The 12,278-nt window shown below is 43.3% G+C and overlaps 1 protein-coding gene across 5 annotated transcripts in view; it reads right to left on the bottom strand.

The window, feature by feature from the left end:
* Positions 1 to 12,278, bottom strand: part of LOC121613631 (Kv channel-interacting protein 2-like) — an 85,588-nt gene that overhangs the window by 44,195 nt on the left and 29,115 nt on the right. Inside the window, exon 2 of one of the 5 annotated variants that reach the window (XM_041947145.1) lies at positions 2,643 to 2,651. The exons of the other annotated variants lie outside the window; for them this stretch is intronic. Coding sequence (XP_041803079.1) covers positions 2,643 to 2,651 — 9 coding nt within the window. The remainder of the gene's footprint in view (positions 1 to 2,642; positions 2,652 to 12,278) is intronic. 5 annotated transcript variants of the gene reach the window in all.

The raw sequence follows: 12,278 nt of genomic DNA, 5'->3' as shown, positions 1-12,278 counted from the left end.
CCAACTGAGCTGAGAAATGTGCAAACTGGTGACACAATATGATGATCAGGATACAATTCCACTGAAAATCAATAAACGATAATATTGATTGATCTCCCAGGCCTACCGCTTAGTCTCAGTAACGTTTCAGTTCGGCGTCCTGTGTCATCTGTTGCCACGGGTTGTTACTATGAGGAAGGAGCCCGTTGCTGCACAGTGGATCTCACTGCAGCTCAGAAACGAGAAGCACATTTGGGCTGACGCTGGTGGGCAAGTGGAGCAGCAGTCAGGTGAACCCGTCTGCTCCCTGCAGCCCCTGTCTTGATCATCCTGCCAGTATGCTGCATGTCTCACTCTGACAACATATTATGAAATATTCGGAAATCCATGCTGCATTGCTCAACTCCAATAGAAGATTTCACCATTAGAAACACCTCCGAGCGAAGAAGAACCGACAGAACAACAAACCCTAAATAAGTGAAGACGTTCATATCCAGACTAAGCCGTCTAAATTAAGTTTTAAAATGACAGAACGTTCTCGTGAAAGTGAGTAAGATCTCTTGATGATCTAAGGCGGATGATGATTATTATAGGATAAAAGCCAATCAGTGAATAATCATCTCTTTAACTCGCAGGTTTCTGTAAAGAAACATGCGAAGCAAACAAACTCGTGATCAATGCTGCTTATTTCCCTTTTCACACACACACAAAAAAAACACACTTTCATGCACGCTGCTCGTCTTTCTAAGCCTATGAATAATAGAGCTTGAGTCTTTGTAGCCTAAGAAAGAGACCACACTCACACACACACTCACACAGAAGCATATACACGCACTGAGAGGTAAAAGCTGAAGAAGAACTGAAGCGACAGATTGAGTGATCAGTGTAGCGTGAAAGATTACAGACAGTGGTGCCACACTCCTGCCACACACACACACACACACACACACACACACACACACACACACACACACACACACACACACACACACACACACATATGCACACAAGAAATCAGGGTGTTTGATCTGATGGTGAAAGTTTAAAGTTTAATGAAGCCAGCTTTTGTTCTCAGGATGTGACGGAGTGGAAGAAAAAGAGACTAATCAACATTTATATGCGCAATTAAACAGAAACAAGTGAAAAAGATGAAAACAGAAATAAGCCGAAAGCAGTCTGGGACCGAAGTGAAGATCGTGTGGGTGCTTAAGATTCAGTCAAAGGTATTGGAGAATATAAATGACTCCCCGAGCATGCAATAATCAACTGATCTTGAATCAGTATGACAGAGTCCTTCAGTCTCAATAATACTGAATCTTCCCCTGCCCAGCTTTTTACATCATGTAAAAAAAAAAAAATGTTTTAAAAAGAAAAAGAGAAACTAACTCCAGCACGTCTTTGAGTTCCTCCTCACTGTCTGAAACTGTCATGCTGTAGCACTGTTTTTGTTCCTGGGTGCTGAAAAGCCTGCAGTACAGTATTTGTAGTTACACAATCCTCAAACCTAAACGCTGATCGGCTCCTCATTTTGGCCTCCGAGCAGAGTTGTGTGACAGCGCGGGACAGCTGGTAAACGGACCAACCAGCTGGGGAAGGATTGATGGTGGGTGTTGACCAATGCACAGTAGCATCACAGACGTTGACGCCTGATGCCAGATGTTGAATTCGTCAGATCACTGTTGTCCATGTCCATGTAATGTTCTTTCAGGTTTAGGACCATAAAGCTGACTTGAAGTCAGAGGTATTTCTGCCTTCTCCCTGAATGCTGGCTGTCATTCAGGGTGTCTTCCTGCTTTCCTCCTTAAACAGCTTTGCACATTCAACTCCAAAACCCTTCACCTGCAGCTCTGACACTGCGGGTGGAGCATGTCAGATTCTGCAGATACAGTGTGTGACAGGTTTACGGAGGATATACAGAAGCTTGTCTGCCGCTTTGAGTTAACCAGACAAACAAACAGAAATGGTAAGAATCTCAGGATTAGCTGATTAGCTGTTATTGAGCAGGAAGCTGAAGATTTTCAACAGGGGGTATGAAAGAGGTGATTAGACGAAGCGGCAGGACGGGTGTGGCAGCTCCACGATGAGCGATCTGCTCGTGTTGTTGCTTTCAACACTGTGGCACACAGTCCAGGATGTGTGCCAAGACTCAGCCGCCTGTTCTCAGAGTATGTATGAGGGTGTATGTGTGTTTTTTTTCCATCCAGGAGTCTGAGTCACCACCACCAAGATGTCTAGGGTGTGAACCGAGCTGAGCCAAATCCAGGCTGCAGCCCCATTAGCGACTAATACCAACAAACACAACACAAACAAAAGAGACAACACCTCACACGGCAGGCCCTTTTAGCACCAATTATCAGCCGACAAAACCTTTTGTGCTCAGCACTGATGTATTAATTGAGACTTCAATCAAATGCCGGCGGCTCTTAATTGTATTCACGCAAGGAGTAAAAATAGCGCCAGTCTTAAAATGTCAGCGAAGCGATCAAAACACATAAAAATGGACAGAAAGGGAGGCAGGAAGGAAGGAGTCAGAAAGAGAGGTCAAACAGACAAGAGAGAAGATGAGTTAAGTAGCAGGCAGACTTACTGCACCATTGACCTGGTGGTGAAGCTCCAAATCTGCAGGCTGTCTGACTGACTGGATGCATCATTAAGATGGAGACCCTGGAGGCCTAAGACCTGCCCTGCCTGTGAAGTCACTGTTAGAAACATCATCAAGCAGCCCGGGAGTCTGAGGCTCTTTTGGCAGGTCAACAGGAGGATAAATCTACCTGACTCCCTGACCCCACCTGCTTTTTCTTCTAAACTCAATTTAAACCTTCATTAGTATATTAAAGTTTGCACTCCATGAGATTGCAACGCTGATAAAAAAAAATGTTATGAAAGATAGAGTTTGTGTGTGTCTGTGTGTGCGTTGCAAGGGACAACATAATGATTTTGCACAGATTTGGAACGGGTGCAGCACTCTCTGCACGCTGCCATATGAGCACAAAGGCACACAGGAATGTTGGAAGGCAGATGTGACACTGACACTCCACTCAAGTATCTGGCAAAGACACACGTGCCTACACACGCACGCACACACATTTGGTTTTAACACTATTTATGTGGCATGGAAAGGCACCAGCTGGTGAAACCCACTCAACACTCTATTCACTGAGAACATGTGACTGTGGAGAGGAGGGAAGGAGAAAGGGAAAGAGAGGGAGGAGGGAGAGAGAGGCACAGGTGGAAACACTCGTCTTCAGGGATGTGCGGCTCAGCCTTAAATACAAACAAAAATGCCCTAAAGTTTCACAGAGAGCTGAGAAAGACAGACATTTTGGCCAGTACAACTTCTCCTTATCCATTTCTGCTCCTTTTGCACATCTGTGTAGAAGGTATTGCCTTCTCAGGTCTGCAAACTAGCTTTTGTGGACTGGAGGTGGACTCTCAGCCATTTTCACATTATCATAGAAATGCCTTCTCCACTGTTATGTAAGTAATATGTTGCATTTATGTATATATATGTAAATTCAAGTCTGTTGAACTTTGATCCTGTGAGTGAGAGTGTCTCGGCGTATAAAAACATCCAATAACATCATACTGAGAAAGTAATGTATTAGTCGTTTTAAATTGCTATTTCCCACTCCTGCAAAGAATCCTGCAGGGAGCAAAGTGGCACGCACAGCGCAAGCCTTGTTTTTATGCTATTACATGAATAAAACTTAATTATTCTTGTTTTCCCGTCACCATAAGTGCAGATGTCAGATGCTGAAGTAAACATCACATCCATTGTATATTAGAAAGTTCCATCTTACATTATTTTGGTCATGCACATAAACATTTCCTGCCATTTTAAGGAGGCCCGAGGCACAAATCACAGAACATCAATTAGTCCCAAACGTTATGTATTTGATTTGTCTCGCACCCACATGCATGCATCGTTCAATTAAAGTGAACACGGCACGCAGATTGATTCTGGGATGTTACGCATTTAAAGTCCATAATATAGCTCAAGAGGCGAACGAGCGAAGCAATCATCCGTATCCATGGTGATGGACGGTTTCTGTTTATGGAGAGTGGCGAGTGCGCCCCACAATTTACCTGTTTATTTATACCCTCCCCTTTAATGTGCTGTGAGGGCTCTCCACAGCTGCAAGTACGACTGAATGCAGGATGGCACTTCATCCTGAAGCACAAGTTGGTGAGATAAGACAGATTGAGGGAAATTGGATACAGCAGGAAAGTGAAATTGCAGCATCTCCTCACAAAATAACTCCTGCAAACCCTCAAACATCACACGCCCTTGATTTAAATATCAGTAGGCTGCAAGTTTTTTTAAATTACTTTTTTCTGTGTGTTTTATTAGTACAACACAGATTTCAGTGCAATTTCTCTTCTGATGATGTGATGATTTGTGATTCATAAAAGAAGCTTTGCTGGCAGTAGATGTTTCCTGGTAGTCCGTCAACAAACTTTAGGGCCTTAATTAACCATAGAGTTTGTTGAGGCTCTCAGTCGAAGCTAATTGAACTTCCTCAATAAGAGCATCCTCATTTGCCTGTTGCCAGCGAGGTTTGAGCAATTAAAATTCAAGAGGAAAACAAAAGAGCACCAGCCCATGTCTGAGCCTTATATTTAGCAGCAGCACACCCAACACTGTTAGATTTTAAATGAGACAGTGATTATTTTTCATTAAACACAGCAGTGCAGCCATTGGCTGTTCGATGGCACAGGTACCTAACACCAGGATAGACAGCGAGCTCTACGACGCTGCTGCCATCTGCAGGCAAAAACCTGCGCCGCCACAACTCCAGCAGCAGTCGTCTGTCCTGAGGGCAAACATATGGACCGAGAGAAGGCACAGGGGGAAAGAAATGCATAAACTTCACAAACACACATCAGCCTAACTTTTATGAAGAGCAGGGAGGAAGAGGGGATGTAAATGAAGCGAAACGCTATAAGCAACTAACGATGCATGTCTCTCCCAGCTGGGAGAGAAAAACAAGCATAGCCACTTTAATTTGAATGCTAATGAATATTCATTAAAAGCTGTTCTTAAGAAAAGAAAACATGGATTGCAAAATAATTATTTGTGCATGTGTGTGTCAGCAAATATGTGCACACGTTTGTCTATCTGAGGGTCGGGTTCCACCTTCCCCGGTGTGACTGCTCATGGACAACCTTTATATGCAGGAAGAGGGGCCCTCAAAGTTAGATTTAAGACTAGGCGATCAGGGAGAGGCACTGAATCACTTTCAGGACAGAGGATGTCTTAATAAACATGAAGGCAAACACAGATAAGAGTAATAACAAATATATAAATGAGTTAGCTTCTGTAGGTTTCATGTGCAGCAGGGAAACACAAATCTGACGCAGCACTGATATCTACTGGTGAGGTCTCAGAGGTACAACAACTCTAACAGAACTACTTTCCCCTGATTTGTTCTGGCTCTATATGTTTTTCATGACAATATTTATACTTTAAATGGCAGAAGGCCAGAAACAGCATCTGGCACTCCATATTAAAATACACTGTTTGGCGTTCACTGCTGCGTTCAGTGATTTTAAAATAGCTGGCTGTACCAAACAGTATAGACCAGTAGAGGGCAGATACAGACCAGTAAAACCACAACTCCTGTAGGCCTAGAAAAATATGCATGAACTCACAGATGTCCCTCATAGAAAGTAATAAGATATAATTTCTCTGTAAATTTTATTTTCTTTGGGATTTATTATGCCCACCAGGCAAACTAGATTAATAAAAAGCAGTGAAATACACATGAAATTATACATTTCAGCACTAGACAGCAGTGCATTACCTCAACTCTGAATAAGTTACATGGTAGAAAGGTTGGCACCGGCTCCAAATTAATATTTAAGTACATGAATAAAACCATTTGTGTCTTGGTAACGACTTCAGACAAATCTTAGCAAAGCAAATTCTTTGTGCTAACTTTGCTGAGACGAATGTCGAGCACCAGTTTAGTGTTGACTGCTTTTATATACAGCTAATTATCTCGCCCACAGAAAATATAGCAACAGTGTAATTGAACTATTAGAAGACAGAGATGGAGGGTGACTGCGGAGATGTTTACTGGTCTTCATCGGCCTGTAGCCGAGCTCATTCAGATTTAAGGATCAGCCTTCTGCTCTGCTCTTGGTTTGTTCATCACAGTAATCTGCAAGTCTGGATGGGTTCAGTATTGTGATGGTGGGAAAAGATCAAGAGAGGACTTGGCTTACATATACAGGAAGAGGAGTAAGAAAAAGAAGAAAATAAATTAATGAGAACTTGTCGCACTCGTCAGAACAGGAATTAACGAATAAATGTTAGACTCAAGCCTCGGCTCTGTTCCACTCTGCATTCAAGCTACAGACACACACTCTCTCCTGCTGTTCCCAGCTTTGATACCCGTGGGAGCGCCTTACGTATTCCTTTGGTTAGAGCCAGGGATGAAGCTGCTACAGTCTGAGACTAACAAATAAAGAGTGAGAGATGAGCAGGAGAACGGATCACTGGGCCACGAGGTCTGCAAATAACCCACAGGGGAGATTCTGCGGCTTTCATATTGTTTTTATTGTCGGGTGCCAACCAACAGCAGAGCCTAATGTTAGAAGCGCGGATCGCCAAATCACACACCGCTACCCGCGCCCCCTTGAAGGCATCAAACACTCAACAAAAAGGTTTCTGGTACTCCGTATGGGCCCGCGTCGGCTCCTTCTATCACCTCGCCTTTGCTACACCCTGCTCCCCTCCTGTTTTACATGTTACCATCTAACACGGGCGCTCTGCACTTCCTCTGAAGCCCGCGTCTCTCTTCCTCGCGCTGTCACACCCAACCTCTTGGCTGCTTGACTGCCTGTCTGAAGGCAGGCAGCAGGTGTTTTGTGACTGGAAGATCACAGAGCCTCAGAGAGACGGAGCCCCTCTGAGCTCAGCTGCCTGTGTAGGAGGAGGAGAGAAAATCTCCGCTTCCATTTTCAGAGCCTGTCCTCGCTCTGCAACAGGAGAGAGCGCTTATCACACCCCCGGAACACAAGCACACCGGTTCAATACAAGTACGTGTGTCTTGTTCATGTTACATGCTCATGTATGTCTCTTTTATTATTATGGGGCATGCAAGCTTCCTGCTGCTGTGTTGAGGTGTCACTTGGGAGGAAGGCAGTGTGGGTGCACACATGCATGGACTAATATGGCAAATGAGGAGGAGAAGGGGGGTGAGTTAAAGCACAAGAAATAGAAACTGTTTTCCATCAGGTTCATTCTGTGCATGAAATATGCAGATGTAACACTAAACGCTACAGTACGACTTTGCGGTGATTAGATCAGACGCTTTTTTAGGTAACCCAATTTCGCAGCGGCCCCCTCTCTCCGACCTAAAACTAGTTTCAGCGATGCTGACTCAAACACTCCATTACTGCTCTCCTCTCTCTTTCTTTCTGAGAGCAGTTTTGTGAATTACACTGCATTAGTGTCCATGCAGCTGCAGTGGCGAGTCCTGTGTTCATGACAGAAGTGTGTACACCACCTCATATTCACTTTCCCTCTCTGTCTTTCACCTGCTCACCTTTGCTGTGAGGCGAGCCTGCAAGAGAAACTGCAAATGTCCAATTTAAAGAGCATCCTCAATCTCACCGACCTTCATGATGTATTCTAAATATGAAACATTCATGGAAGCGGCACAGCTTCCAACTTGTGGGTGGATGACTGTATAGAGTGCAACATTTATTTCTGTATGGCATAATTCTCTCTCTGAAAACATCTTGCCTGGCCTCCTCTGACTTGCGTCTATGTTTGCTGTTTGCTGTTTTAGGAATATATCTGACACATGGCTCACGGTTGCTACAGCCCGTAATGCACCATATGGTTTGTGACAGCAAAGAGGAAAAGAGAAACACGACGCTGACAGACAGAAACTTTATTTCTGGACATGGAGGAGCTTAATTTACTGCATTTTATATCATTTTAATTCAGCCAAAATGATACTCAAGATGTCTACTTTTCATATAAAAGATTCCACAGCCCAATTCTTTGGCCACTGATCGTCACTGTTTGAGCCAACTGGTTTAAAACATATAGACTGGTGGAAATTATCTACACTTTTCTTTCCAGGTTTCGCTGCCTTTGTTTACCTGACCGTGCATATGTCTCACTGTCAACTCATTCAAAATGTGCTTTGACAATTTCCTGACAGCATCCTCAAAAATGTTGCAAAAAGGCCGACAACACAGTCTGTGTGTTCTGCAGCAAAGCAAAGTACCACTAAGATTAAAATAAACTCATTACAGGTCATGACTGATCTTTGGACAGCAATCATAAATCTATCTGACTATCACACAACTTGATAATTGATCATCCGGGAAATCAATCAGGCACCATGACCCCCACCCTCAAACCTAACACCAAACACCAATGAGGTGGAAATCTGGCCTGTTTCTAAAATTAGAGCTGATCTGCCCCCTGCTGGTGAGAATAAGTTCAACTTAGTTGTAAGAGTCTTTGCTGGAGGGAGCACTGAAGGGTTCAGGGTTAAGGTTACAAAATTACAGACATATTCAAGTTGGAAACTCTGTAGGAATTACCAGGAATTCATGGGAAATAACAGGAGGGGTTATTTATTCAGCCTGTATTTACCATGACATAAAAAGGAAGAACCAAACCTTTCACCATATCATAAGCAGATGTAAATTCATCTGCTGAGCAGAGGTAAATTAAAGAAAATTCCTAATTAAAAGGTACAAGTTTTACATTGAAATTGTGCAAAAGTTACAAAATTCCTGAGGTTCCTGGAAATTTTCCCAGAAATGTACTGACTCTATCCAACTCTATTCAGGATACTGCTGACATGGACCACATATCCATCGCCTTGGCAAAGAATCAACTCAACTTGGAAACAGGTTGGCTACTTCATCCGCTGCGCCACCCTGATGCTTGGGTATTTAATTTGTGTGTTTCCTCTTCATCGGTAGACTCGTGGCTTCTCGTGAGCCATTAACCAGGAGGCTCAGTCTGGTGCGTCTGATGAGGACAGCTGCTGGGTTAAACGACCCATCTGTATCTAAATGATATAATCAGTCCTAATAGAACAGGGACAGATCAGTCCCATTGCTGTCAACCATCAGAGGACAACAGGTCATCTTCGCTGTGATTTCGGCAGAGTCCACCTGATTGGGAATCCTCAGAGAGACTCGCCGGATGCTGAGTGTGGGACTGTTTGGGTCTGCAGTATCAGCCATGCATGAAGTGTCAAGAGTGTCATTTGTCTTTCAACAAGCTTACAGCAACTTTTTGCTCAAGTTCTGTGCTACAGTGCAGAAATGTGGAGGCTGCCACAGAAAATGAAGGGGTGGGTGGGAGTTATTGATGGGAACATATTTGCGCCTCGAGGGGATAATTCATCAAAAAGTGTCAGTGCAAAGGTTATACAGGCATAAGAGTATGCTGAACCTGAGTCAAAGCAGGGTGGTTAGAGTGACTGCCCCACGACAGACAGAGCCCACATTAATCCCAAAACAGCCTACACACCTACAACTTCCCACGCACTGACAAAAAAACAAAAAATGAACAAAAAACGTTCAAAAGCCTCTGACATTTCTCCTTTTCCTCTCCGACTTGACAGCGTCTCCATTTGCGCGCATGTTGCACATGTTTCATAAGCCTGATTTGATCCTCACTATGAGCACTAATAGCAGCTTTGATCATGACAAGTGCAGCACTTACGCTACACTAGTATAATCACTAACTTCGCTAATGTAATCCCTCACTTCTCTTGACTCCATCTACAGCTTTCTTAAGGAGCTCTCCCAGTCCGTACATCCAACTCTCAACTCAATTTTCCTGCTCTTGCCAGCCTTCTTTAAGTGCTTCCACTCCTCACTATTTCTGCTGAGTGGGTGTGTATGTGCAAACGAAATGAACCTGGACGTGTGTCTGCATGGATGCAGGAGATACCTCAGTCCGCCATCATAGCAAGGTGGATCACGCCATCCAGAGATCCTGGAGAATAAAGCAATGGAAAGTATTTTTTTCTCTGTTTATCGTTCTCTCTTTCTTTGTTTCTGTTTTCCTCACCATGTGGGCCGGGAGCCAGAGGTGAAGCAGGGTAAAACACGTCCCGCTGTAACAACACTGTGATGAAAGACGAGACACTCGGCAGACTCTGCAGCATTTAGACAGACCCGACAGTGTAAACACGAACGCACACTGCACAGACAGACATCTTTCAGAGGATTAAAAAAATGATGTTGCATTGATTCCTGGAGGACGTAAAACTCGATGCCTGCAAGTTTTCTCCGAACAAGCGGCTCATCTATCCTCCGCCACTGTAAACGCAACTGTTATGTAAGACACAGAGGACAGCGAGTATGTGCGTGCGTGTGGGAGTGCAGTAGAGTCCTACTGTGAGCATTTGTTTACAGTACATGCTCTCGCATGAGTGTGTACTTGCACGTGTGTGTGCGTGTAAATGAACAGTAACTCCATGGAAAGGGGCGCCACTTGGCTGAATTCACAAAATCACCCAAAGGCTCATGGGAAATCAGTGGGCGGACAGGTATGGATCGGTGACAGGAGGAGGAGGAGGAGGGCGGCGGGTGGGTTGGATTGGGTCTGCTCTCTAACACACTTCAACGCTCTCGTTCTCTCGGTGTCTCTCTCGGGGATTCTTTCTCCTCTTCAGAATAACTGCACCCGCTGTGAGAGGTTCACATTCAGCAGCTGTACGTCTCTCTGAACACTTAAACTACTGCGGGTGAAGAACTGCCAAAGCAAACCAAAGCTGTATTTGGCGTTCAGGAAGGTCTGATGAAGGTTTTCTCAAATTCTCCAGCTAAGTTTTGAAGATGTTTGAAACAGAACAGAAAATGTTGCATCTCTATAGAACTTTTTTTTGTAAAACTCTAAAAACTATGGTGGTGCTGCTCATGAGGATGCATTTGTCCACGTGCCTTTATTTCAAGCCGACTCCATTACTGTAGCGAGACAGACTTCAGCTCATTCAAAGCTCTGCAGCTTGGCTATTAGCCAGAACCAAGACGAGAGACATTAGTTCAGTTTTAGCTGCTGTGCAGTGGCTTCCTGTGACAATCAGATCTGATTTTAGGGTCCTCCTTGTATACAAAGCCCTTAATGGACTAGAACCAAGGTACTAAATCCCTCGTTCACTATTTGCCTTCTAGAACACCGTGATCATCTGCTGCTGGTCTATCAGAGGTTTCCAGAAACAGCTGAAAGAAAATCGGGGACGAAGCCTTTATCCATTACGCCACAAAGCTCTGGAGCAAACTACCTACAGATATCAGAGAAACCAGCTTACTGAATAATTTTAAAAGAAAGCTAAAAACTTCACTTTAGCCTTTAACTATCTATGACATCCTGATATGTGCACTTACTGAAAGTCCTTTAAAAAGTTGTATTTTCTCTTATGCGTTCTATGTACTCCATTTTAAAGTTTATGACTATTTTCATCTTCATTCTGTCTTAATTTTACTATTATTATGAAGTGGGTTTTATTCTCCATCTTATTTTACATTAATTATCTATCCCTGTTTTTATGTTCATTCTACATCTTTTTTTATGTGGAGCACTTGGTGCGTGTGATTGCTTTGTTGTAAAGCACTTTAAGCTGCATTTTTGGTAAAAAAAAAAAAAAAGGTGCTGCAGAAATAAAGTTTATGTGGTTTATTATTATGATTATCATTATTAGATCAGTGCTTAAGTTTAATTAGCCTCTTTAATCCACAAACATTTCCCTGCTATGTGATTTTAGAATTTTTACACACTTGATAAACACATCACACAAATGGTATGCCTGGGAAAAAATTACATTTAAATTAAAGTGTGTTCATTTTGGTGACCTTCGTGACAGCTGACGGTGGCATAACCACATGAAATCATTGAGGTGCAGTTCTTTTCAAAACCTGGAAAACCAGCTGCGAGTAGCATCACCATCATCATCATCATAACTACCATATGACATAAGACACCTCGTCATAGAGAATCGGCTCCTCCATTAAAGGTTAGCGTGACATACGTGTTCAATTATTAAGTAGGATGCTGTAAAGATTGAAATTTCTCTCGATAAGAAAAAGGTTCCCCACACCTGATGTACCGCTTTAATTTAGCCAAAACACACTCCACTGTCTTGACAAGGCCCTTAGAACCAGCAATGACTTTAGCATGCATTCATGAATTTTAGAAACAGTCATGATATAGCGGTAAAGATTTTGTTCATTCACTGTTATGTCTGGATGAAAAACTTCTTAAGAGTTAGATTTCAGTGACAGTGATTATGGCAGTAATAGAGCCTGAAAAA

The sequence above is a fragment of the Chelmon rostratus genome, chromosome 11 (genome assembly GCF_017976325.1).
Source record: "Chelmon rostratus isolate fCheRos1 chromosome 11, fCheRos1.pri, whole genome shotgun sequence".
Lineage (NCBI taxonomy): Eukaryota > Metazoa > Chordata > Actinopteri > Chaetodontiformes > Chaetodontidae > Chelmon > Chelmon rostratus.
This window is presented reverse-complemented; position numbering and strand designations above follow the sequence as displayed.